Source organism: Elephantulus edwardii, unplaced genomic scaffold (genome assembly GCF_000299155.1).
Source record: "Elephantulus edwardii isolate Elephantulus edwardi_28Jun2011 unplaced genomic scaffold, EleEdw1.0 scaffold00001, whole genome shotgun sequence".
NCBI lineage: Eukaryota > Metazoa > Chordata > Mammalia > Macroscelidea > Macroscelididae > Elephantulus > Elephantulus edwardii.
Window position 1 is genome coordinate 45,588,071 of NW_006399751.1, and position 27,372 is coordinate 45,615,442.

The window sequence follows — 27,372 nt, forward strand, 5'->3', positions numbered from 1 at the left end:
ATAGATATATATATAGAGAGAGAGAGAAACATTGGACAAAAAATTATACTAACTCACTATTGAGAGAGTACATATTGGTCTTTTAGGAGTATAATTATCGTTGTTGTTACATGTTGTCAAGATAACCCAGCAATCCTATGAATAACAGAGCTGGACTTTTCCCTATTCTGCATTTTCTTCATGAGCTCCACCATGTTCGTGCCTATTATCACTCTGTCAATTCATCTTGTTAGGAATATTCTTAGTAGACATCAAATTTTATATTTTTCACAATCTTGATATAAATCCGTAAGAATTGACTCCTCTACTGTATCAAGACTTATTATATTTATAAGAATGAACACTGTAGCACTATTTTATCAAAGTAATCCCAACCTCACTGTCCATCAATAGGGGAACAGATTAAATGAATTCTAGTAAGTCATCCAATGGAAAACTCTATCACCATGTTGTATTTACTGTTTAATGTAAAATCTTAACATTAGTCTGTACAAGCAATCATAAAGATTGTGAGTTTGGTTCCAGATTGCTGCATAAAGTTATTACTACAGTAAAAGCAAATCATACTAGCTCTTTTGGTTTTCCAGGGCATACAATTGTATTTAGTGGATTCTGGGGTTCAGAGCTGTTGAACATAGAGTCGCTATGCATCACAGGCAACTCAATGGCACATAAAAACAGTTAACATACTTTGACAGATTTGGAAGCAGGAGTGGCATCCAATTCCTAAACACCATGCCTCCAGAAACTCTATGAACTTTGATACATGTTGATAGTTGTAGAGGAGCTTCAGGCCTTTTGTTCATAGGGTTGGTATGAGTTGTGCTCGACTGAAGGTAATCAACAAAACAATTATGTGAAAAATTTTAAAAGTGTGAAATATTGTGTGAATTGCCAAAATGTATGTCTCTGTATGTAGCACATTTTTTAAATAAATGGCACCAATAGAATTGCATGGCACAGGATTGCCATAAGTGTTCAATGAGTTAGCAAAATTATCTGAAAAATACAATAAAACAAGGGATGATGCTAATCTAAAGCTCTGTAAAATAACAAGGCATAGATTGATATGGAAGGACAGAAGGATCTTTAGTTACAATCAACTAAAAAGCAAGATGCAAAGGGCACAAATTATATGCTTCTATTTATGAGCACAGGGAACTCTGGTGGCTTAGTGGTAAGGAATTATGCCACCAATGCAAAGGTATATAGTGTGGATCCACTAGCCACTTTGTAGAAGAAAGCTGGACAAGCAATTCTCATGAGATTTATGGCCTCTGAAAACCCAGTGGAGGCTCATCTATGGGTCATTTCCAACTCAATGGTACACAGTAACATAATAATCTATGAACATATGTAAATTCAGAATTTTTTAATATAACTAACCACATCAACATTTGATGGCTTAAACCAATGGCCATTTTCTATTTCTCCCAATTATGTGTGTTCCTTAGACAGTTAGTTGGGTTTTTGATAGTTCAAGTAGGTGTAATTTATTTGAGTTAGCTCAACTGCACTGGCTTAGGCTGGAGGATCTCATTCTTTCAGACTTCCTTGGAGTAGCTGGAATGAATGACCCAGACTACAGGTAGTTCAACTCGGACATCTTTCCTATATGAAGGAGGAAGCACTCCCAGAGGTTAAGAGTATACCAAAAGTCATTCCCATTGCTTTCTCATAAATCTAATGGTATATTGCATTGGAAAAATCAGCAGTAAAAGGCCTTTTGAAAGTGCTACAGAGCAGCCACACAGGGCCTCCTGCTCAGAGGACTTGGAGAGGTCAATTTAATACTCTGTGCATGCCATCTTTAAAGAGTGTGTGTGTGTGTGTGTGTGTGTGTGTGTGTGTGTGTGTATGTGTGAGAGAGAGAGAGAGAGAAAAAGGGGGGGGATGGAAGAGAGAGAAATGTCTACTTAGAATTAGCCAGCTAGACTCAGTGGAGATAATCCCAATTTTATTGTCAACATCCAAAACATCATAGGAGCAAGTCAAACACAGGGCTTCTCTCCATCATTGCTAAACAAGGTGTTGACCTTGGCCACATCAATGTAATAGAGTTTCTTTACAGCTTGTTTGATTTGGTGCTTGTTGGCTTTGACATCCACAATGAACACAGGATGTTATTATCTGCTATCTTCTTCATGGCTGACTCAGTGGTCAGGAGAAACCTGATGATGGCATAGTGGTGAAACCTGATTATCCTGGGGGGTACTATTCTGGGGTTATTTGAGCTGTTTCTGAATCTCGGTGTCTTGGGCTGCCAGAAGGTGGGTGACGTGTAGATATTTGTGTGTGTGTGTATGTGTCTATGGATACCCTTCAGGACTGCCTTCTTGGCCTTTAACAGCTTTAAATTCGTTATAATTTTATCCTTTAACTTGAGTTTTGTAACTGCAGAGTAATGGGACAATGGCACATGTGTACACACATGTGTGTATCCACCGTTCTTTCCCTATTCACACAGACCATGAGCACAGAATTCCAGTGGACCTCCGAGGCCTGAGAATTGAGCACTTAAAGCAAGTGCAAGATTAGGATGTTACATCTATGAATAAGTAAGCCTTGTGTTCACAGTCTCAAAGCCCTATTTTCTACTCTAACTAGAACTTGCTTTAAATGTAGGAAGAATGATGTTCTGAGAAACACAAATGATCGGCATATCTTTCCTTATGTATGTCTCTTTGCTGATTTATTCAGCCACTTACTAAAATAATGTTATAAAATAAAAACAGGAAGCAGGACAACCCATAACTCATTCTCTCTTCAGTCATTCCCTACTCCGTAGCAAGCTGAAGAATGCACATGTGCATCAACAAGTGAAATAGGGTTGAATTTGCTCTGTACAGTGTTTCTGTTCTGGGAAGAATGAAATATATGTGAACTTATGAAGATAAACAGTAAATTAATGGCAGTAACTTAATACATAGCATTTCTTTAGTTAGAATTACATTAAATAGTAAATAATAAACACTATGAATGGTCGCCTGGATTTAGTCAATAATCAGCTGTGGGCTGGAAGCCTCTTGTTTAACTCAATCATGACCTCGTGGGTGAGCCTATGTATTTAAAAGTTACCATTAATTGTGTGTGTGGGAAGAACATTGTTCTAAGTAGTATAGCATTTGTCTGTCAGTTTGCTGTACTGTGATAAGCTGAGGTTGCTGTGATATTGAACGTTGTGATACTGGTGTGTCAATGCCATAATTGTCACCCATGTTGGACAGGGTTTGATAGAGCACCCAGATTAAAACAAGCTCAGAAGTAGGATTGGCATCTACTTCTTAAACAAGAGGCCTTTGGAAACTCTGAACATTAGAGAAACAACAATAGTTATAGAACAGGTTCAGACCTTTTGTTCATAGGATCACTACGAATTGTACTTGACTCAATGGCACTTAACAACAACACATAAGTCCCCAGGCTGCTCTTTTGAGGCAAGGATTCTGAAGGTATGTCTGACATACTCTGGGCATCTTGTAAGGAGGGACTGGTCCTTAGAGAGTGGCATCATGCTTGGGAGGGTTGAGAGACAGCACAAGAGAGGAAGACCCTGGAAGAGATGGATTGACTTAGTGACCACAGTAACAGGGGTAGGTGTGCTGGAAACGATAAAGCTGCCACAGGATAGAGCAGCTGTACCACTATGAGTCGCAAGCAACTCAACAGCACTTAACAACAACAACAGTGTAAGTCAAGAGAAAGAATATGGAAGAAATGGAAACATTTTCTGTTTCATATAACTTAAAAATAGTTATCTCTGACGAGGACAAGGGGTCTAACATTTTTATTTTTCACTGAGTCCCCTAAATTATATTCATTCTGTACTGTTTTAATTCTATATATCAATATACTAAAAATTGGTTGCCTTTAACTTCATCTTTCTTTCTCTCATATTTAATATAAAAATTGTATTGAGTTTTATGCTATGCCTTTCTTGAAGTGATTATATATCAGCTTGAAAAATATACAAGATAAAAAAAGGCAAAATTTATCTAAAAGCAAAGATTAGGTTCAGGAAACTGGGAATGGGACAGGTACAGTGGAAATGGTAGGGGCACTGATACATCATAGAAATTGTATCCAGTATCAAAGAACAATTTTTTTTAAACACATAGTTTTATTTTACAATGGGACTATATCATAAGCCAATACACATAATAATGATAATGCAGTACAAAGAATGCATTTTTTCCCTGATTCATTCATTATTGCACTTTTCTCCCTGCCCACCCCTCTCCTCTCAGTATACTCTTTGAAAAGTGAAAGAAAAGTTCCCCCATTGTTTTACAATCCCTCCCCCCAGGTCCACTCCTCTATGCATCCTTTATTCTGGACTCCTGTCATGACAAAAACACCTAATCACATATCCCTTTTAAACAGTTTTCTCCCTCATCTGTTTCAAAGCAGTATACATTATTGAACCCATCTTTCTCCATCTCCCCCCAACCCCGAGGTCAATCCTGTTTTACAACAGTGGCACCATGCAGTATTTGTCCTTTTGTGACTGAGATACTTCACTCAGCATAATGTCCTCCAGGGTCACCCATTTTGAATAATATTGCATGAGATCCTTGTTTTTCAATGCAGCATAGTATTCCACTGTGTGAATAAACCACAGCTTCTCTATCCATTCGTCTGTTGATGGGCAATTAGGTTGTTTCCAACTCCTTGCTATTGTGAACAAAGCTGTGATAAAAATGGGTGTGCATATATCTGCTTGGATGTCAGTTATGGTCTCTTTGGAGTACATTCCCAGCAGTGGAATTACTGGGTCAAATGGAATATTTGAAACCTTTTGAGAAAGTGCCACCTCACCGCCTTCCACAGTGGTTGCACCATTTTCACTTCCACCAACAGTGAATAAGGGTTCCAGTTTCTTCACAAACTCGCCAGCATTTGTTGCTTGCAGTTCTGTTAAAATTTTGCTATTCTTACTGGGGTAAGATGATATCTCATAGTTGTTTTGATTTGCATCTCTCTTAGAGCTAGGGATTTTGAACATTTCTTCAAGTGCTTGTTGACCATCTGAATGTCTTCTTTGGTGAAGTGTCTGTTCATATTCTGTGCCCATTTTTCAAATGGATTGTTTACCTTTATCTTGTTGTGGTGCAAAGAACAATTTTTAAAGGAATTGTTTAATAGAAATCTAATTGGTTATAAAAACATTCCCTTAGAACACAATATGATCATGTGTATATAAACACTAATAAGAGCCAAAAACTAATTGCTGAAGGAAGACTAATCTTTTCATAAACAAAGGCAATACTGTATATTATTGTTCTTACTGTCTTATTTATCATTATTGCTATCTTTTTCTCCCTGATTTACAGCACCAGAACCATAGCTAGCATAATGAAATTGAGCAAGAATAATATGTCAGATTAAATTCCCCAAATCCAATTTTATGAACTCAGTTCATGACAGCTGCACTGTCATCATAAATATTGGAATTTTCTCAAGAGCCATGGATGCAAGGTCACCCACACCACAAGGAATAATGGCTTTGACTGGTATATATATGTATAAACTCAGCAAATGCAGATGATGTATAGAGCTTTTTATAGGATTCATGTCTTAGAAAAATAATGTAGAAAGAATTCCCCATATTGTATTTACTAAAATGGTGTCAGCAAGCTATCCCATAGCTACCATGACTAACACCTTGATTAAAACTGAAGGAGATATTATTTCCACATTTAATTAATAGATGTTTAATATATATTTCTCTACATTTTCAACAAATTTATTGATTCTTAATAATTAAAATTCATTCTATAAGAGGACTCCAACATGTTTAGTTAGAACTTTCTATTTGGATCAGCACCAATTGCACAATTTCACTTTGTAATAGTGAAATCATGCCATATTGATAAAAGCGTCAGTTGTTAGGGTTAAGTGAGATAGTAAAGCAGAAAAGTAAATGAAAATCCTGATAAGGATATTAGTCTTATGAGTATGTACACATCTTACGGGTTTGATAGATGTGTCTTAGAAAAATGATTATTTTTAAAATGTCTTAGTATTCTTAGAACTATTTTAAAGTATTTTAAAACAGGTTTATTCTTTTCTCCTACAAGCTGAAAGAAGAGTTAGGTGTAAATGTCTAAAATCTTGACCCAAAACAAAGCAAAAAGAAATATCTAAAAATGTGATAACAGTGAGTTGTTGCTAGCTCTTAGAACTGGTAGCTGAGAGATAGGTGGGAGACAAGCATATTTTATTAAATTCCAAGTTGTGCTGAATGCATGTATTGTACAGGCACAAGAAGTTAAATAATTTCTTTAAACTGAAAGAAAAAAAAACCCACAAAAAACCAAAGAAATGTCTTGTTTAGCCTAATGGGCCACACACAGCTAATTTTTTAAAAGTTCCATTGTCTGAACTTGTCCAGTTAACATTATGGGCATTATTAAACATAATCAGGTTTTGGGGAGTGTGACATTAAGAAACATGAAAACCTGCTATTAAAGTTCAAACCTTTTGGAAGAAAGTTGAAAAAAAAATGTACAAAGGCGTTCAGCTCTTTAAAGCAGCAACAGATCCATAGATTAGAAATATTTAGAAATTTCCAGCTCTGAAAATGGCTTTGGTGGAATCTCTTTGTGCAAAGTATTCTTGTTTTGAATCTAGAATTCAACATTTTTCCCAAATGATTTATCATTACATAAGAAAAAAATTCTACCTATTACTGTAAGGCCTTAAATTTTTTTCTTTATTTCTACTCTTGCCATCACAAAATTGACAATGATGTCGTAAATTGATGACAAATATTCCTCATTTTCCTGAAAAAGCTAGTATGTGGGTCAACTGAAAGTCATGAAGTTCCCATAACTGAATTCGGGATATTTACAGTAGATTCCTGAGACTGAGCTGATAATGACTTAATGAAGAGTTAATTGGTAGAAAAAAAGATTACTAGCAATCAAAAGCATTCACCTATTATCCTGAGCTATTATTCCAATAGAGAGTGTCAATATTCAAATGTAAAATTCCAATGACCACTCAAAGATACTATCAACTCTGGTCTGCAGACAGATCATGTTGCAGAGCCCTCAAATGGGATGCTGTGAGGAATTCACCTTCCAGAGAAGGTTGGAGAAGAAAGCCCTAAATCACATGCAAACACAGAAATGAAAGAGTGATGGAAAGTGTTCTGTGTTTTCTGTGGCTGAGGTATGATTGTCATGATGAACCTTTGTGGGACCAGCGTCAGCAGAAACCCCACTGGAAGTGGAAGGCATCAACTGATAAAGAACTTAAGGTTCCTAATCTGAAAAAAAAAATGAAACAGATCAAAGTCAACCTCTTTCTTACTGTGAGGTTCTTTTTAATCATTTGAATTCCTTTTCCTTAGGAGGGAACTCAACCTTCTCCAATCTGTCAGTCATGTTCAGATCTGATAGTAAACCACAAACTGTCAAGGGATGACATATGTACACAGGCTGTTCCTTCCGCATCTTATTCACCTGATCTGGGGGAGACTATTTAGGGGATTTAGAAGAGACAGCATTTGAGTGGGATCTTGGGAAAGGTAGGAAAGAGAAGTGACTGTAGGGCATGAGCATGTATAGCACAGGTGCAGAAGACTTAGGTCTGAAGGTGGGATGTTGTATGGAGATGTTTCACAAAGAACTTGACTCCTGGTTCAATGTTTCAGGGTTAATTTCCCGGCTTAGGTTCAGGGCTTGGTTTTGGTTCAGTGCTTGTTTTTGTAGCAGGAGAGCGAGCAGCACACAGTCTGTCTCTTGAAGAGCAGGGGGGCTTTGTGAGGAGATGCACTTGTTTGAGGTAACCAGTTAGCCCATGTACAATAGAACACGATATGCTATGTACAACAAAATGAAGTGTTGCCCAATACCTATCATCTTCAAAACTGTTGGTAAGCTCAAATCCACTGCTGTGACCACCACATATTTTGAGTGCCTTCCAACTCAGGGAGCTTATTTTCTGGCACTTACACTTAACAATATTTTGTTGTAATCTATAGGCTTTTCACCAGTTATTTTCAAAAGTTGATTGCCAGGCCTTTCTTTCTAGTCTTAATCATGAAGCTTCACTGGAACCTCTCTAGCATGGATGGCCCTGCCTGTATCTGAAATATCTCTGGCATCATTTTCAGCATCTTAGCAATATGTAAGCACCAGAGAAGACAACCTGACAGATCTGTTGTGAGTAGTTAGAGATAAAAGGCTATAAAACCCTTGTTCTTCTATCAAGTAAGGTCAAGACAAGTCCCTCTATCTATAAGGCATTTGAGGATGAAGGAAGGTTGCCTTAAGACTGCTCCTCTCTGTGAAGATACATCGTAGCAGGAGGGCATATGTCCTCTTCTGTCTGGTGATATGTTCCATCAGTCATATTCTGTCAGTGGACATAAGGACACTTTCCCTGGAAACCCCAATACCTCTCCCTGCAGTTACTCTTTTCCTCCCACCTTCAGCCCCTCCTATGCCATTTTAATAACTTATTTTCACATGTTTAACTTCCTTGGACTGTCAGCTCCTCCAAGTTATAAATTAAGCTGTTTATTTCTATACCTTCATTGCACTTGTTGCTTTGTGGGGTACTCGACTAATAATGCTTATGATAAACCTGATATGACAGAAGTTGACAAAAATGTCAATGTGAATAAAATAGCTGGAAAAGGAAGTAGAAACAAAAAAACTATGATATTTAAAAAACATTGAATGCCAGGGTACAGTGTAAATGTTTTCCACTGAGAATCAGTCAGAGGCAAAACATAGGTGTGAGAAAGCAAATGAAACAAGCAGTGCAGGGGATCTGAGCCCAGCTTGGTCACTGCCCCATCACCACCCCAAGCCATTTACTAGGTGCTTTCTGGGGCCTCAGGTATTAACTGCATTAGATTATTTCACATCCAAATAACCAATTACGGTGGTGGCGGTGGCAGTGGCGGTGGCGGTGGTGGTGGTGGTGGTGGTGATGGTGTGTACCGTAGAGTCAGAACTAAAGCATAGCTGACCCTCCGTAGTTTTTCAGAGGCAATTAATCATGCAGGAGGAGACTGTCCATTCTACTCCCACAGAGCAGTTGGTGGCCTCGAATCATGTACCTTCAGGTTTGCAGCATAGCTTCCAACTTACAAATGAGAAAATAGTTCTAGTGAGATTATGTAATTTGCCCAGGGGTATGGAACTGGTAAGAAGCAGGGACAGGACTGTCACCCAGACCTGTGGAGAAACAGGTGGTAGATGGAACTGAAAGGAGAGAGAAACATAAAGCTGACTATGGAGATACACTGACTAGGAGCAGGACAAAGCAAGAAGGAAGGTCAGCCTGAAATACTGTAGGGGGAAGGTCAGGGGCCTGCAACATGCTCTCTAGTGGTTCAGCAAAACACAGAAAAGACAGAACTATTTTTACGGGTTTCTCCCCTCTCATGTTTGAAAGTTTGACTAGAAAGTGAGAGAGAAAAGAGACAAGTCTGATGCTTCAGATCTAGATGAATTCTGAAGAGAGAGAAGCAGCTGGGATGAAGAAGTTATAAAGCCATAAGCAGAAACCCTGGCAAGAGAATTTCAGGAAGATGAATCAACAAGTGAGCTACAAGTCTCTAAAAAGTTTCTATTACAGCCAAGATGTATCTGATTAGCATATGATGCTTGAGACAGTTATTATCAGAAACTGCTGTAAGAATCTTAAAACTATTACTTTTCCTTTATTAATTGCATCTCATTAAAGATATTCTCTGCTGTGGATGATGGTGCCTTTTGGGTGATTATGGCATGGACATGTCGATGTGAGCAGTGTAGTTAGCAATACAGTTTCCTGAAAACGAACATTTTTAGAGCTCTCTTTGCACTTTGCAACTTTTGCTTTTTTCAAATAGTATTATACTGTTTTAATGAAAGCTGGCATTGTTCAAAATTGTGTGTGCTCCTGAGCAAGTGCCTCTCTTACTAAATCTGATCATTTACTACATTTTCTAATCCTGTGCTACCAAAGCAAAGGTATGTAGTTTGAAACCACTTGGGAGAAAGAGGAGCAATTTTCTCCCTTGCGATGTCCTGCCTCTGGAAACTGCTTGAGGTTCAGCTGTAAGTCTGTTCCAACTTTAGGGGACACAGCAACAACAACATTACACTTTTAACAGGGGAAGTACAACTAAAAGTTGCATTGGTAGTAACATGGTAAAACACAGGTTGGAAACTGAATGGTCAGTGGTTCAAATCCATTAGTCACTCCAAGTAAAAGATTTGCTTATGCAATATTACAATTTAGAAAACTCTCATTCTGCAGGGTCATTATGAGTCAGAATCAATTGAATGGCACACACACAAAAAGACATTATGCATAATTACAGTTATTATAGAAATTTCTTCCTTTTTCAGAATATCTGTATTAGATAATCCTATGAACTCTAAACAAAGCTCAGCCTGAGTGTAAGTACCCTCAAACAAATAAGCTGAAATGCATAACAAATAAAAAAATGGCATGAAAGAAAAAAAATTATTAGCACTTATTACTAAGAGCTTCTATGCTTTCCCCAGGGCAATTAGAGGTGTCATCTTAACCTCTTTTGGACAATGAAAATAAGAAAACAGTTACAGATGAACAAAAAAAAGGACGTGCTTCACTAACTTTGATAATTATCACAGTACTACTCAGTGGTATAGTTCGCTCAGACTCAATGGTTTGAGAAGTACTGGGAGTGGGAGGAGGACATGGGGTCAAGGAGGGCAAATGTTTAGAATGTTCTACACCCAAATCTCTGGGATCTAAACAGAAATCCAAGAAGGGACAATCATAAGTCAAAGCAACAATATCTAGAAGGAAGATCTTTTAAAATTTTCCTAGACTCTAAAGAAAGGTCCAAAGAGAGGACAGAAGAAACAACTGGGTGCAGTTAAGTACACACATGAACATTTAAAAATTTTTGAAGCAAGGAGCAGCTATGAAAAGAGCTCTAACACCTCATTCACTGCATGCAGTCAACTCTGTTTATTAAAATATATAATCACTTATATCTTCTTATTTTTCAAATCAGATACTACTGATCTTTATAATCTTTCTAAAATAAATGTTCAGCTTTGTAAAAAAAAGGACAACATAATAATCTGATTTATGCATGGATTCAAGACTTTAAAATTTATGTCCATTAAATATTTTGAGACACAAAAAGGCAATAAGATCAAGATATTTGCAGGATTATAACCAATGGCTAATGTCTTGTTCAAACCAAACAGATGGACTGTAAATAAAAGTAATGCATGAATAACAAGCCCCAACAGAGAACTATAACCACAGGGAATACACAATGAAACCTCCTCTGACCTAGCTATCAAAGAAATACAAATCACAGGAACAGAAGCTATCAAGCTGGAAAAAATATAGTGGTCATGCTGACTAAAGCCAGATAGCACTGGCATGCTCAGGTGCTATGGAATGGGTGGCCCAGGAGTAGCTCTCAAGAATTAATATGATTCTTTTGTTAAGAGATACAAAAGTTTTCATTTCAAACTGTTGTTGTTGTCGTTGAGTTGAGTATGACCCATAGCGACTCTATGAACAAAAGACCTAACGCCTTTCAGTAACTATATCCTTTATTCAAGTTCTTAGAGCTTCCAGAAGCATGTGGTTTAGGAAGTGGATGCCACTCCTGCTTCCAAACCTGTTTACAACTGGGAGCTCCACCAAATGTTGTCCACAATGGGAAACCATTCTGGTATTTGATACTCCAATGGTACAAGGTTCAGCATAACAGCAAACCCAGGTTACTTCATACTGCACATTGACAAAGAGTGATGTACAAAGTGGAAGAGTGTTCCTCCAGATATAACAGCACTAGTTTAATTTAGCAGTGGTTAAGTGCTGTGAAGCCAAATACGACTGAGAGTAAGCTTTGCACAAAAGACCTGAACTCTGTTCTATAACATCATTTCTGTACAGAATTGTTCTGTAACATTATTTCTGTACATTTATAGATTTCAAACTAATTAACTCTTTTTCTAAGCATTTATCCTAGAGAAATGATTCAGAGTTTAGTCCAGAATGGCTGAAAGCTGCCAAGATCCTCAGGGGTCCATGAGTTTAAAACTCTTTTCATGATAATGCTAAAATACTACTTTGAGTTTGTATATTTTTCTTTCCCCACAACCCCATTAAGATACATTGGACATGTTGCAAGGAGGGACCAGTCCTTGGAGAGGGACATCATGCTTGGAAGGATGGAGGGACAGCACAGGAGGGGAAGACCCTGGATGAGATGGATTGACTGATGTGGGTAATGGGCATAGTTGTGTCAGAGACAATGAGACTGACTCAAGATAGAGTAGGGTTCAGAGCTGTTGTACATAAGGTCGTGAGTTATCAAGGGCACATAACAACAACAGTGGAATTTCCACGGGTGTACATGGCATAGAACAAAATTATTGCTCTAACACTGCATAGAACATGTGCTTACAATGTATATATATAGTTTGGGAGAACCTGGACTGATTGTTTACCTTTATAGCTTTGCATATTCTTTAATAACCAGATTAAACATGCAACCGCTAACTAATAAAATCTTGAGTAAACCTGACTCTGTCCCTAATGTACTGACTAATCGCATCCCTCAACCCAATTTGGAAGTGGAATATAGAAGAGAAAAATAAATAAATGAGTGAATGGCTAGTAAGGAACACACATTAATACTCAGGCACAGACCTGGTGCGTGGGTCTAGGATGCCAGCCAGGTGTAAAAAGAAGAACTAAGGGCAAAGGTCCTGGGACCCCCAAAGCCCACCAGGCCACCAAAGTTCTCACACCTGGCTGCCTATTGGAACCATGTGGAGACTTTAAGGGAACATATGACACTGAGGTCCCCCTTCTGGAGAATCTGATTTAATTCATTTAAGAAGGACTCAGACCTGGACATTTTAGAAAATCTCCCCAGGTAATTCTAACTTGTTGTTAGTTTTAGGAACTAAAATTGTAAATGATGAGAGAAACCAATAGGTTCTTCTCTTCCTTTAAATAATTTCTTTTCATTACAGTATGACTTGCTCTTCTAGAATTGATCCTTTCCATGAATGAATTTGTGGCTCTTTCTCCTTTCATTTACAAACAAAAATGGGAATGTGATACTAAATTTCTCCAACACACAGCACACAAGTGATCAGCCAATCTGAGAATATTAGCTTGGGCCAATTCAGTTCACAAAGCAGTGATTAAGTAAAAGTATTATTCTGTAATAAGGTGGTCAGGGGAAGTTAAGTAGCTAACTTTCAAAAAAGTTATTGGACAAAGCTGGGTTAAACCAGAAATAGATTAGAAATTCAGTCCAGACCACTTGACCACATCAATTCGCTTTAGAAGGTCTGTTTTGCCTTAATTGGTTTGAGCTAGACATTAAGGTCAGTAAGGTCAACTGGGGGCATGAAGACAGGAATTCAGAGAAGCTGACTGACAGGATTTCCTGCTGCTTCTTCCCAGTGTTTAAGGCTCTGCCTGCCCTGGTGACTGGACCTAAGCTCTGTACAGCAGCCTGACGGCTACTTGGGAGAGGAATCTGATCCAGGAAAGTCCCATGACCACAGAGCTTTCTACACATAAAGAGCTTAACAATATCCCCCAGTCCATCCCACGAGTTCCTTGTGACACTCAAGCTCTTAACGTTTTTCCAATTTGAACTACCTTAGCCTAGGGCGGGGGGTGGAGGGGTGGGATGTGCATTAAACTACACAGCAGCTCTCTCCCAATGATTTCTAACAAAAAACAAAACTGAGCATTTGAGTGACAACACATGACATCCTCAGAGGGCACAGTTTCATGTTAGTCCAGCCTCCCTGAAGAGCACAGAGGGCATCGCAACCCAGCCTCGGGGGTGGAGGAGGCCTGCCTCTTCTGTGTCCCTGGAGACAAGGCTGCCTCAAATGCTGTAATTTGGTAAACTAACCCCAAACTTAAAGGGATGCTGAAAGCAGTCTTGTTAGCCACACAAGAATTCAGAACCAGATATCTTCATCTTTGCATAAAAGGATACTCTTGGGGGGAACGAATCTCCCAGCCCCTTACATGCCCCATCTTTCTTACAGCATTTTTCAATCAGTGTTGTCCCTAGAGGTGGTGTCATCCATTGGGTAACTCACAGTGTTGCTGCCCCAACATGGACTTCCTCCCATACCAGAACATACATATCCTTAATCATGTTTCTAATGATCCATTCTAATAAAAAATGTGTGATCGGTATTGTTATAAATTACTTAGATTACATAAATACTAAAACCAAAATTACATCATAAAAGCTTTCAACACTGTATTATTGTCACTTTATAAATATTTGAGTAGAAACATTTTAAATTTTTTAATTTTTTTAAAAAAATTACTCCTTCATTCTAAAAAAAAAAAAACCCCAAAAACCAAAACAAACCTAATTATGGATACAGCTTCATAAAAATGAGACTGTAGCAAAACACTAGAAAAGTTGACAAAAATCAGTGACTATACAAACATGAGCAACAAGAAAAAGATTGCATGCACATAGCTCCTGCAGATAAAACTACGTGATTCAAAGCACTACAGTAATAAAAAAAATTGCTGTTGTTGTTATGTGCTGTTGAGTCATTTGCAACTCATAGTGACCCTATGTACAATAGCCCTAAACCCTGCTCTATCCTGTGCCAATCGCACTGCCTCTGACACACCCATCCCAATTACCCCAGCCACTGAATCAATCCACCTCATAGAGGGTCTTCCCCTCCTGCACTGTCCCTCCACCCTACCAAGCATGATGTCCTTCTCCAAGGACCTGTCCCTCCTTACAACATGTCCAAAGTATGTCAGACGAAGCCACAGAATCCTTGCTTCCAAGGAGTAGCCTGGTTTAACCCTCTCTAGGATGAATCTGTTTTCTTGGCAGACCGTGGTACATTCAATACTCTTCTCCAGCACCACAGCTCAGAGGCATCAATTCTCCTTCTATCCTCCCTAGTCACTGTACAACTCTCTGATGCATAACAAGTGATTGCAAAGACCATGGCCTGTATCAGACACACCTTAGCTTCCAGAGACACACTGTTGCTCTTGAGTACTTTAGAGAGGTCCCTAACAACAGACTTTCCCATCGCAATACAGTTTTTTATTTCCTGGCTGCTGGTGCCAAGAGTGTTGACTGTGGAGCCGAGCAAACTGAAGCTGTGAACAATCTCAATCTCTTCACCATCCATCCTGATGCTGCCAATTGGTCCAGTGGTGAGAATCTTTGTCTTCTTAACATTGAGCCTCAGTTCATTCTGAAGGCTGCAGTCCTTGACCCTCTGCAGTAAGTGCATGAGGTCTTCCTCAGTTTCAGCAAGCAGGGTTGTGTCATCTCCATAATGCAGATTGTTGATAGATCGTCCACCAATCCTGACACCACGCTTCTCCTCATAGAGCCCAGCCTCACAGATAATCTGCTCTGCATACAGGTTGAAAAGGTATGGAGATAGGACACATCCCTGGCATACACCCTTCCCAATTTTGAACCATGCAGTGTTGTCCTGCTCTGTTCTAACGACTGCCTCTTGGTCCAAGTATAGGTTTCGCATTAGCAAGATTAAATATTCTGGGATTCCCATTCTTCTCAGAGTCAGCCACAGTTTGTTATGATCCACGCAGGCAAACACCTTTGCACAATCAATGAAACACAGATAGACATTCTTCTGGTATTCCCTGCTTTCAGCTAAGATCCATCTAACATCAGCTACAATATCCCTAGTACCACTACCCCTTCTAAACCCAGCCTGGAGTTCTGGCAGTTCTCTGCTGATGTGCTGTTCCAGTCGTTTCTGGATAATCTTCAGTAGAATCTTGCTTGCATGTGAAATCAATGATAATCATTCTGTGGTTTCCACACTCTGTTGGGTCACCCTTCTTTGGAATGGGAACAAATATAGATCTCTTCCAGTAAAAAAAAAAAAACAACAACTGTATGAACTGGATTAGTAATGATAGCTTTCACCAATGCATATTGTTTTTGTTGTTGGGTGCCATTGAGTCAAGTATAACTCATAGCAATCCTATGAACAAACAAGAGATCTGAACCCTGACCTATCCTGTGCTATCTTCACCATCTCCATCACACTTAAGCTGACTGCTGCACTCACTGTGTCAACCCACCTTGATGAGGGTCTTCCCTTCTTTTGCTGACCACGCACCTTTCCAAGCATGATATTCTTCTCCAAGGAATGGCCTCTTACAACAACATGCCCAAAATATTTGAGACAGAGTTTCATCATCCTTGCCTTCAAGGAGCACTCTGACTGCACTTTTCCCAATCTGTTTGATTTTTTGGCAGTCCATGATATTCAGTACTCTTCTCCAAAACACAACTCAAAGGCATCAATTCTTCTGTCATCCTTATCCACTGTCTAGTTCTCAAATACATACCAAATGATTAAAAAGACCATGGCCTGAGTCAAGTGCACCTTAGTCTTAAAACTACAGTCATTGCTCCCCAGTAATTTGACATACTATAACATTTGAAAAGTAAATTAGCATAGAGTTTTAGCTTTTTAGGTACATTAATACTTATGAACTGGAATTAAGAAAAACATTTTTGCTATAACTAACAACAGGGATCTCTTATTTAAAAAATAATTTAAAAACCAAAGATTTTATAGACAGTCACTTTGGTGTTGTCTCCTCTGATGGTATCACTCAGTGGTCCACCCCTCCCTGCCCCTACAGTCTTCTACTGAGAAACTATGGTGGCTTCACAGGTAAGGAGCTGTGCTGTCAACCAAAAGCAAGTGGTTTGAATGCACCAGAGGGCCCAAGGATGAAAGAGGGGTAATTTCCCTGATGATTTATAGACTTTGAAAGCCCACTGCAGAGTCAGCTCTGAGTCGGTTCTGACACTATGGCAAAAAGGGAGTAATATCAAAGTGATATGGTTAGATGTACCTGTTTTCCCACTAGACTGTGAATCACAGAAAGGCAGGCATTTGCTTTCCTGCACTTCTACAAGGTGGAAACCAAATATGCTTGTAGAATATAAGAGAAGTTTTTTAGGGATGGTTTTTTTTAAAGTGGCATCAATTAATGGTGAACTAAACAACAACTTAAGAAGGGAAAACTGTACAGGAGGTTAGTGGGGTGAGTGAAGCGAGCCACAGAGAGATAAAGCTAGGGTTAGGAAGGTGAGGTGTCAGGGGGTGCTACGAAATACACTGCCTCGGAAGAACACTCAGACCTTCTCTAAACAGCAACTCCTAACTGTCAAGAGAACTAACAGGTCTGGCTTGGAGAGCGTGAAACCTACTGTTTCCTTGGAGGCTAGGATTTTGAAGCTTCATCTCACATGCTTAGGGTACATGGCCAGAAGGGACTGGTCGTTGGAGAAGGACATCATGCTCAGAAGGGTGGAGGAACAGTGCAGGAAAGGAAGACCCTGGATGAGATGGATTGACACAGTAAGTAAGGCAATGGGGGTAGGTGTGACAGAGACAGTGAGACTGGTTCAGGACAGGACAGGTTTCCAAGCTGTTGTACTTAGGGTCACTATGAGTCACAGGTGACTCAACAGCATCTAACAACAACATCAAGACTTTCATATGATTTTAGCAAGCAAGAAACCTATCAGGCTCTAGGGAGAAAACTGTTCTCACCCTCAAACTGTTTCTTTACTTAAATTCATTTTTCAAATTACACCATAGAAATATATCACAAGATAAATACATCTCTATTACAATGAATGTGATGTCACTCTGCCCAGTTATAAACAATTACCTTTACTGATCTTCTACAAACAGATTCCAGCTCATCAGGCGAAACAAACAGCCCCATCACCAGCAGAAAAAGCTGAGCTGGCCCCTTCCCATCCCCACACACACAAAAAGATGAGATCAAATTATGCCAGTGCTGTGGTGCGCATTTATGTCTGGTGGAGCCTAATTAGAAAAGCCAGAGATGTGTGTTAAGCATCTTCAAATCAAAACACAACTGTGATCTTTCCTCACGCCCTTTGTGCCGCAATAAAGAATAAAAAGATCCAGTCTGACCTGATAAAGCATATGTCCTGGGCTTTCTGTGTCCCAAAGTCCTCAGGCATCCAGTGAACACTCTTCCTTTATTTGGACAGCAGAAGGCACCTCCATCGTCGGTAACTCCCTGTTTGTGTCTATCAGTGTCAACAGAATCTCAGTTCACAGGAAAGAAACTGGAGCTCTGGTTCTTGAAGAAAGCTACAACCAGCAAAGGCAAGAGGAAGAGGCTTTTTTTCCCCCCGTCGCCTCCTCGTAATTTCACTGCCTCCCTTTCTTACCACTCAGTGAACAATCTTGAGGACGGAGGAGCGAGCCTCTGGAGTAGACGGAAGGTCCAAGCCATCAGAGCAGGCTTCCGCTCGGTTTCAAAGAATCCAAACCGTGAGGAGCGAGGCAAGAGAACAAGCCAACAGGATGTGTGTGGCTGGAGTTCCTGGCATGAAGTTCTTGGCTTTCATGTTTATTTTTGGATGTATTTTTCTTAGCCCTTTGATGAAAATTTCTGGCCTTGTGAGTAACCCAACAGTACAAGCTCCGAAGTTGCCAAAAGTAAGCGTGTGGTTGCTGATTCGCCTTTCAGACCAGTTAATCCTCAGATGAGGATGTGGTGCTCGTGCTACCTGTGCTGGGCTGCCTGGGGGCTGGCCAGGTAGCTCTCCCTCCATCCCCAGGGCTCACAGCAGTCACCTGCAATGCCTGTCCTCCAGAAAGCCTGCCATTGATGTAAAAACGAAACTCTTGCCATTGTTCGAATGCTAAATAAAGTAATATAACCCACCCAGAGGACTCTTTGAAATGTTTATGTTCTGAAATACTGCGTTTTAACTATTTAGCTTTCATTTCTCAGACTGCCTAAGTCAGATAGTAGCATTCCAATCCATCAAGCTAGAGCAGATGCATCCACAAAGTTTATTATTCTAATACGGGGTTTAAGGCAGAGACTAAGATGCTGCTGTCATTTCAATAAATCCTATTTCTCACAGTAGCTTTGAGGATTATTAAAAGAGTTTTCCACTTACATATTCCAAAAGGGAGCTCTAGTGGCCTAGTGGGTAAGGAGTTATGCTGCCAATTCCAAAGATAACCGTTCAAATACACTAGCTGTTCAGTGTGATTTATGGTCTCTGAAAATCTGCAAGAGTCAATTCTGACTTGACAGCAATGAGTTGTTTGCTGAGTTTACTAGAGAGGAAAAAAAAAGGAGGGGCAGAAAATGATGTTGTTGTTGTTGTTATGTGCCCATTGGGTCAGAATGAGCTCATAATTGACACTCAGTGGGCTTTCAGAGACTTAATTGCATGGGAGGAGAATTCCCTTCATTTTCCCCTGGGGCAGCTGGTAGATTTGAACTGCCTGCCCTTGGGTTGGCAGCACAACTCCTTACCATTAACAGAAACATCTAATAAGGATAATACAAAGATTTTTTTAATACACATTGATTTCTTTTCTCAAGACTATTTTAACCACTCCATTTTATATCCTATAAAGCATGAAATTGATTTTTGACCAGTTGACAATATTTATTGAATCCATAGACATATTCAAGGAATAAACTCTAGTATACCTACTGGCCATTGCATCTGAGCAATGACTTTCTACAAAATATATTGCCCTGATTGGAATAAAAGCACAAAATTGTGCCAAGAGGTTTCTGGGTAATACTTACCACTAAGAAAGTACTTTTATTGTAATATGGTTCAGACTACAAATATAAAATATTGCTGTTATTTTCAAATGCACCACTGTCTGTAGATGTCAAAAAATTTATTAATGAAAATATACTTCTATGGTTTTTAAGCTATTTAAGCATGGCTCACAGTAAGGGAAAGGTCTTTGCTAGAATGATGTTCACATAACTGAACAAAGTTTCAAACTAGTTTATTTAGGTTCAAACACTTGCTGAAAATTGGCAAGGTTTCAGATAGCAATATTAACATTCCCATTTGGTCACTTTTCTCTAAGAAAAACATCTGTGAGGAAGAGCCTGAAATTAAGATACAATGTGACCAATGTATCAAACAGTATCTCTAAAAGGAGGAAGAAGGCAGCTAGACACCACCAGCCCTCTGCATCCTCTTTGACATTTTCCTACCAAAAGACTTGAAGTAAACAAGGCTGTAGAGAGGGAGCTCTGGTTGCACAGTCTGTGGGGAGCTGCTCTGCTAACCTAAAGGTGATGTGCCTCCCATGTGGTTCAAGTTCACCAGTGGCTCTGCTAAAGAAAGATGAGTAATCTCTTCCTGTTCCGTTTACAGCCCTGGAAACCCAGTGGAGGGCCAGCTAGGAGTCTGTTTCTACTAGAAAGCCATGAATTTAGTTTGTTAAAACAAACTGATAGCACTAATTTACACTTATAAGAAACTGTGACTGAGTAGTGCAAACAAGGCATCTTGACAGTGGCAGAGGCAAAGTTTACCAGGACAGCAAGTAAAGTAATGAATGCTGGAGAGGATGTGGTGAGATAGGAACTCTTATACATTGCTGGTGGGATTGTAAAACATACAAGCACTCTGGAAAGCTGTATGACATTTCCTCAAAAAGCTGAACGTTGAGATTCCATATGACCTAGCTATTCCACTGCTTGAAATACACCCCCGTGAAAATAAGAACTGAGACACAAACAGAAACCTATACACGAACGTTCATAGCAGTTTTATTCACCATCACAAGAACATGAAAACTGGCCAGATATCCAACCACAATCAAATGGATTGATAAATTATGGTATATTCACATAATGGAATATTGCATAGCATACAGGAGCAATAATTTTGTGAATTACTACCTAACTTGGGAGAGGCTAGAGAGCATTATGTTGAGTGAACTAACTCCGTCCCATGAGGACAAATACTGTATAAAACCATTATTGTAGAATGAGTATGAGGATCTGGGGCAGAGGGGCTAGGGAGGATGGAGGTAGAGGGGGTGAGGATGGTTGGGGTGGCAGGGCTGGTTAACCACAGGGTCACACAATTTGATGAGTGGGTGTGGTGAAGGAAATGGGAAAGATCCAGTGTAAAAAGCAATGTATTAGAACTTGGTAAATAAACCAGTATAAATTTTTTTTAATTTTAATTTTATTCTATTATTTTTGTGTGTGTACCGTCAAATGGGATCTGACTGGTACAGGAGGAGATTGTCCCTCCTTCTCTAACAGAGCATCTGGTGGATTTGAACCTCACACCTCTGAGACTGCAGTGCAGCTTCCTGCCACTAGGCCACCAGAGCTCCCTTAAACCAGTATAAAATTTCTAAAAAAAATTTAAAAAGACATTGTGAGAAAACAATTAGACCGATCTTAAATTTGATAGAAACCACACTGGCAGGCAATATCATGGAGGCAACAGGGTAACTCGGGCACAGCAATCAACTGTGGTTCTGGCTTGAGTGGAAAAGTAACTATAAATGACAATTATGGAACAAATGTTGTTGATATATGTCATTGAGTCACCTGTGACCCATAGTGACCCAATGTACAGTAGCTCTGAACCATGCCCTGCCCTGAGCCAGTCTCACTGACTCCGACACACCTATCCCCTTTGCCCCAGTCACTGTGTTAATCCATCTCATCAGGGGTCTTCCTCTCCTGTGCTGTCCCTCCACCCTTCCAAGCATGATGTCCTTCTCCAAGAACTGGTCCCTCCTGGCCACGTGCCCAAAGTATGTGACGCAGAGCTTCAAAATCCTAGCCTACAAGAAAAAATTTGGTTTCACCTTCTAGAGACTATTAGGTGTGGTGGTGGTATTATCATCAGTTTTATAGGTGAAACAATGGCATTGGGGGTATATATGTAGATATTCTTTTTTTGTGGGAAGGAGATGTGCACTGAATATTTCAGGTGGAATGTCATGCTGTCTAGCATTGGTGTTAGTGGTCCAGCAAGGAAAACAACAAAAAGATGAGACAAATATGGCCACATGTTAACAACTGCTAACTTGGTAAGAGGAGGTAGGACTCTTCAGTATTATTCTTTTCATTTTCTGTATGTTTGAAACATTTTAATAACAGTTTTTTTGAATGTTCCCATCTGTGAACAACTTGTCAGGGACTTCCTCCACTGCACTGAAGGCTCCCCATTGAAACAAACTTTAACTCTTTGCCACAAACCTCCTCTATCAGCAATTGGAATAAGGGAGCACAGACACGAGCAGCTGAAGTACAAACACCACAGGCAGGAATCATTCTTGTTCTCAAATCAGTTTTCCCAACTGCCTTTCTGAAAAAGACGTCTCCATTTACTTTTTTAAAAATGAAATACCCAAAGAGGGGAGCAACGGCTTATTTGCCTTAAGCTTGTGGGCCCTCTTAATTGACAGAAAACCCCTCCATACTCACCTCATGCAAACCCACTTTAGCTTTTTCTTCCTAAAACTAGCTTTTTGTCTCTGAACTTTGCAGAGCGGTTGGAGCTCTTTAATATTTTCTAAGAGAAATGTTTCAAACAAGTAACCCTGCAATTTATTCACTACTGCCAAGAAGAAAAGTAACAGGTTTCACGACCGCAGCCTTCCAAGGCTTTGCATGACTTTTAAGGCAAAGCATCACTCATTCACCTGTGGGTCTGCTCCCTTAATGCATCTCTCATTTGTTTGGCTCTGGGGGAAACGATTTGATTACACAAAATTCTTTTTTAGATCAAGTTTAAAATCTTAGTCACACTAGGACAAGTGGCGAAGCCTGTCAGCTCGATGGGTTAACACTTGAACACACTGAGCCGAGGACAAAGACAAGGGACAACCATAGGTTAAAATCAGAAGCTTAAAGAGCTAAAAGAGAATGAGACTGAAAGATGCAAGGCTTCACTGAGCCTTTTAAGAGCTTTATTTGCCATTACCGTATATAACATAATGATTTATTCACCATCCTTCTTATAAATGAGTACAATACCCAAAGGGGCACTGAGAAGCATCAGGAAATGTCCAAGTCACCAGGACCAGTTGCCTCCGTCCACTGCTGTGCCACCTAAGTGTTTTGAAGTTGGCAAGTAACCAGACATCTTCACAGACCTGCATTTCTCATACCTTATTACAAGGCGCATCATTTTAAAAAGCATTTAAACGAAGCAGATGTTAACCCCATTCATTCTACTTCACCAGGGAACATGTCAATGATGATTTTTTTTTAATGCAAAAGAAAATGTCAAACTATTTTGTTCCTTAGTTAAGAATGCATTTGTAGAGCACTCAGAGACATGCTAGAAAACACTCTGTGGTCATTCAAGAAATAATTATAAGGTATGCCAGACTGTAGAAAGTAGAGCAAGCACTAAATTGAAGGGGGGAAAAAAGATGATGTTTTGTATCAAAATGCCATTTTCAGTCACTCGTTTTAAAAACAAGTTTGGAAAATCAAATTCCATCTACTGGCTCGGAATGGAGCACATTAAGGCTCACCCTGCCGTGCAGTATGAACGAGGCAGCTCACTTTCTCTTCGGAGGCTGCATTAATTGACAACGAAGCCCAGGGCTCACCTCCCATAGCGCTTTGAAGTCCTTCTGCTCGATGCGGAGTAGCTCGCTGCTCTCCCTGGTGACGATGGTCGCATGGCGGGGCGTGTTGTCCAGAATGGACTCGCCAAAGGCCGTCCCAATGCCCAATGTGCAGATGGTCACCGCATCCTGAGAATCCCAAAAACAGATGATTAGAAACTTGCACATTCAGCTCAAGGGTGAGGTGTCTTTTTTTCCTTAAGAGAAACATAATTTGTGTACAATAAAATATGCAACATAATTATACAGTTCAGTAAGTTATACACCCCTATGATCATTATGCAAGTCAAACTACAGGGCCTTTTCATCACCACAGAAAGTTCCCTTGTTGTCCTTTCTCATCAAAACCCTCCTTCTAAAAGCAATCATTTTCCTGAGTTCTATTGCTATAGAGGAATTTTGTTTTTTTCTACATCCTCATGTTAAAGTCCACCCCAAAATACAAAAACCAGGCAGCAAACACTCTGTGTTAGCACCAGAGCATCTGTAAAATTCATCTACAATGTTTCATGGGAAAGTAACTCCTTGTTTTTAATTTTTTTCATCTCCTTTATTGATGATTAATTTCCCACTGTGTGGATATATTTATCCACAATTTACTTACTCATTCTTCTATCTCCTGACATCTGGGTTGTTTCACATTTGAGAATACTTTCAGATAAGCCTCTAGTGATAAGACTCATAATGAAGGGGCTTTTTTTATATGACTCTTATCTGCTTTATGATAAGGAGGAAATGCACTGGAGATGAAGCCCAAGGATTTGTTTATAAGAGATTGTAAAGTAAGAATGTCTGAAAAGGGAAGTGGCGTAGGAGACACTGGCTTGGAACTCTGCCTTGAAAACAAAGAAACTGGGGGTCAGAGTGTCTGATTCACACCACTACCAAGTACCATGGCCAGATTTTAACCACAGCCGACTACAGATGCCAAGATGTTTGTATCATGCTGCCTCCTGCAGTCACCACAGGGGAAAAATACAGCTGTATGGTCTGGCTAATTTTTTCTTCTTAATTTCTTTTCTTTCTGGATAATTTCTAAAATGTCATGAATCAATGATTTAAGTTTCTTAGGCTGTACAAAAAAAAAGTCATTTTCTTCTCTGCATGCAACACTGATGTTAATGTTTGGATTTAACCCTCGCTAGTTTCAAATAATGCAAATAGTCACTCAAAACCACCTAGACATTAATTTTGCAAGACATTAGCTACAGTCTCACGGCAAACAAACTAAGCAAGATACACAAGAGTAATCCACCTAGTTAGAAAGCACAGTTTTTCCTTCCATGCAGCTAATACACAATAATAGGCAAATGTTATTAAGATCAAGTTAGTGGCTCTGTAATCACATTACTAAGACAAATGCCCACACGAAGGCAGTGCTTTGAACCAAAGCAAATTGCTTCTGCACAGATATTACCATAGAAAATTGTATTCAATATCCCAGAAAAGAATAAAAGAGCAGGGGAAAGACTTAACACTAGCCTGCTAGTAAAGTTTCCAGAAAGGCAGCTGCAAACAAATTCAGTCAGTAAAATATCTCAGGACTGAAATCGCAAGAGTTAAGCAATTGTCAAGTTCTAATAAATAGTGATGCATCGCTAACTTCTACACTCTCTGAATTTTCAGGTTTACATGATCTTGTCACTAATTTATTTTCTTGTCCTCTTTAACCTTTCAGAGAATTATTCTGAAAATTTCACTTTCCAGTGCTTGGCTCTATTTCAAAACTTGGGAATGATGAACCATAAATAGTACTGCTGTCACTGTCAGCTAACCTTCAATATCTACAGTTATCTGCTACATATTCTAAGTTAATCCAAGTGAGTGGTAGATTTTATGGGTTAATGCAAACAAGCTAGTTGCAGATTTTATCAATTAAGCAATCTTCTCCTTCTTTATCATACCTGCCATTGGTAATGTGCTGCCAAAAGAAAGGAATATAGGTCAGGGGCTCTCTATTCAAAAATTAGCAGTGCAGACCCTACGTGTCACAGTGACCCAGCATCGCTGTACATGAGGTCACCATGAGTGAGATTGCAACTCAGTCAGAGCTAACAACAATAATATGAAGCATAAGAGTTAATGTTACCAACTGCACTCAGGGAAGCTCCTCCCGTAAGAACTCCTGCAAGGAACAGCACCTGTGGAAGCAAGCGTCCACCGTTGCCGTTCTTGCCCCTTTCTACGAGTTCACACTCACCTGCCAGAGAGCAGCTAGGGTCAGTCCTGAGAGAAGCCCAGTGTCAATCCTAATGACACTCTCTCCTTCACCCTTGCTCCACTCAAACTGAAGGACTGTTAACTGTGGCTGTTATGTGCTGTTCAGTGAAGACCAACTCATAGCTGACTCTCCAGCAGGTCTGTTGTTGTTGTTGTTATGTGCCGTCAAGTCATTTGCGACTCATAGCGACCCTATTCACAACAGCCCTAAACCCTGCTCTATCCCGCGCCAACTGCACTGCCTCTGACACATCCATCCCTATTACCCCAGTCACCGAATCAATCCATCTCATAGAGGGTCTTCCCCTCCTGCGCTATCCCTCCACGCTCCCAAGCATGATGTCCCTCTCCAAGGACCCGTCCCTCCTGGCAACATGTCCAAAGTATGTCAGACGAAGCCTCAGAATCCTTGCCTCCAAGGAGTAGCTTGGTTTAATCCTCTCCAAGATGAATCTGTTTGTTTTCCTGGCAGTCCATGGTACATTCAGTACTCTTCTCCAGCACCACAGCTCAAAAGCATCCACTCTCCTTCTGTCCTCCCTAGTCACTGTCCAACTCTCTGATGCATAACAAGTGATTGCAAAGACCATGGCCTGTGTCAGGCGTACCTTAGTCTCCATCAGGTCTAGGAGGCTGTAAATTGCACAGGAGGAGAATGTGCATCTTTCTCCCTCGGGGCAGCTGGTGGATTCGAACTGCCTGCCTTTGGGTTGGCCACACTATTCTTTACCACTCAGCCACCAGAGCTCCCTTACTGAAGGAGCTGCAAATATAAGATATGGTTTTGAAATTCGGACTGTAAACACTCACCAGAAATAAGGCTGAACTGCAAGCTCAAGCTTCCTGTTTGGTAGATTCAGAGTTTTCTTTGGACAAATTAGCAATCTGAATAGATTTGAGAGAAATGGTTTGGGGACAGAAAGACTTGAGCATAAAGAAGTAGGGGGTCTTAAGAAAACCCTTTTTCTTTCTCTATCTACTCTTTTCCCAGTGTAAAGTGTATTGGAACAGATGAGGGAAAGACTTGTTTAAAAGGAATATATGATTAGGAAGTGTATGTATGACAACAGTCCACAAAAAGAGGTGTATTGCGAAGTGAATGGGGGGAAGGGGAGATGGTGGGTAGAGGGGGAGGAAATTATGGAACAATGAATATCTGAAACAAAATGAAAAAAGAAATTGAACTGAGCGAAGGGAGAGGGAGGGAGGAAAATGTACAACAATGAATGAATGAAAATCCAATTTTTATGTAAATTTTCATCAAAATTACAATTAATTTTTTTTTTCAATGAAACCTTTTTTCTGTTAACTCTTACGACTAATCACCATCTTTGTAGTCTGTGGGTGTTGTTACTGGGTGCTGTGGGGTGCTTTCATACTGACCCTAGATCACAGAACTGCCCTTAAAAAGTGTGTCCAGGCTGTGTCTTTACACCAAGTCTCACTCCTGCGGAGCCACTGAATAGGGTCACCTTGCCACATGTCAGTGGGCAGCAAAGCAGTGGACCTTGTACATCACAAGTTTCTTATTCTTCATGACCAAGGGCACTAGGCCTTATTTACACTTGCATCCCAGACAGAGTATTGCAATATGTTTGGGGTGAGGGAACATATCAAATAAGGAAATTTAGATGCAAGTCTTCTCCACCAAGTAGAATAGATATATACCACCAACAGAATGTGGAAACTA

The 27,372-nt window shown here is 39.8% G+C and overlaps 1 protein-coding gene across 2 annotated transcripts in view; it reads right to left on the reverse strand.

Moving 5' to 3' along the window:
- The window catches only part of RAPGEF4 (Rap guanine nucleotide exchange factor (GEF) 4), a 423,137-nt gene that overhangs the window by 295,480 nt on the left and 100,285 nt on the right, over positions 1-27,372 (reverse strand). For both annotated transcript variants that reach the window (XM_006878827.1, XM_006878828.1), the window contains exon 4: positions 23,445-23,591. In XM_006878827.1, coding sequence (XP_006878889.1) covers positions 23,445-23,591 — 147 coding nt within the window. The remainder of the gene's footprint in view (positions 1-23,444; positions 23,592-27,372) is intronic.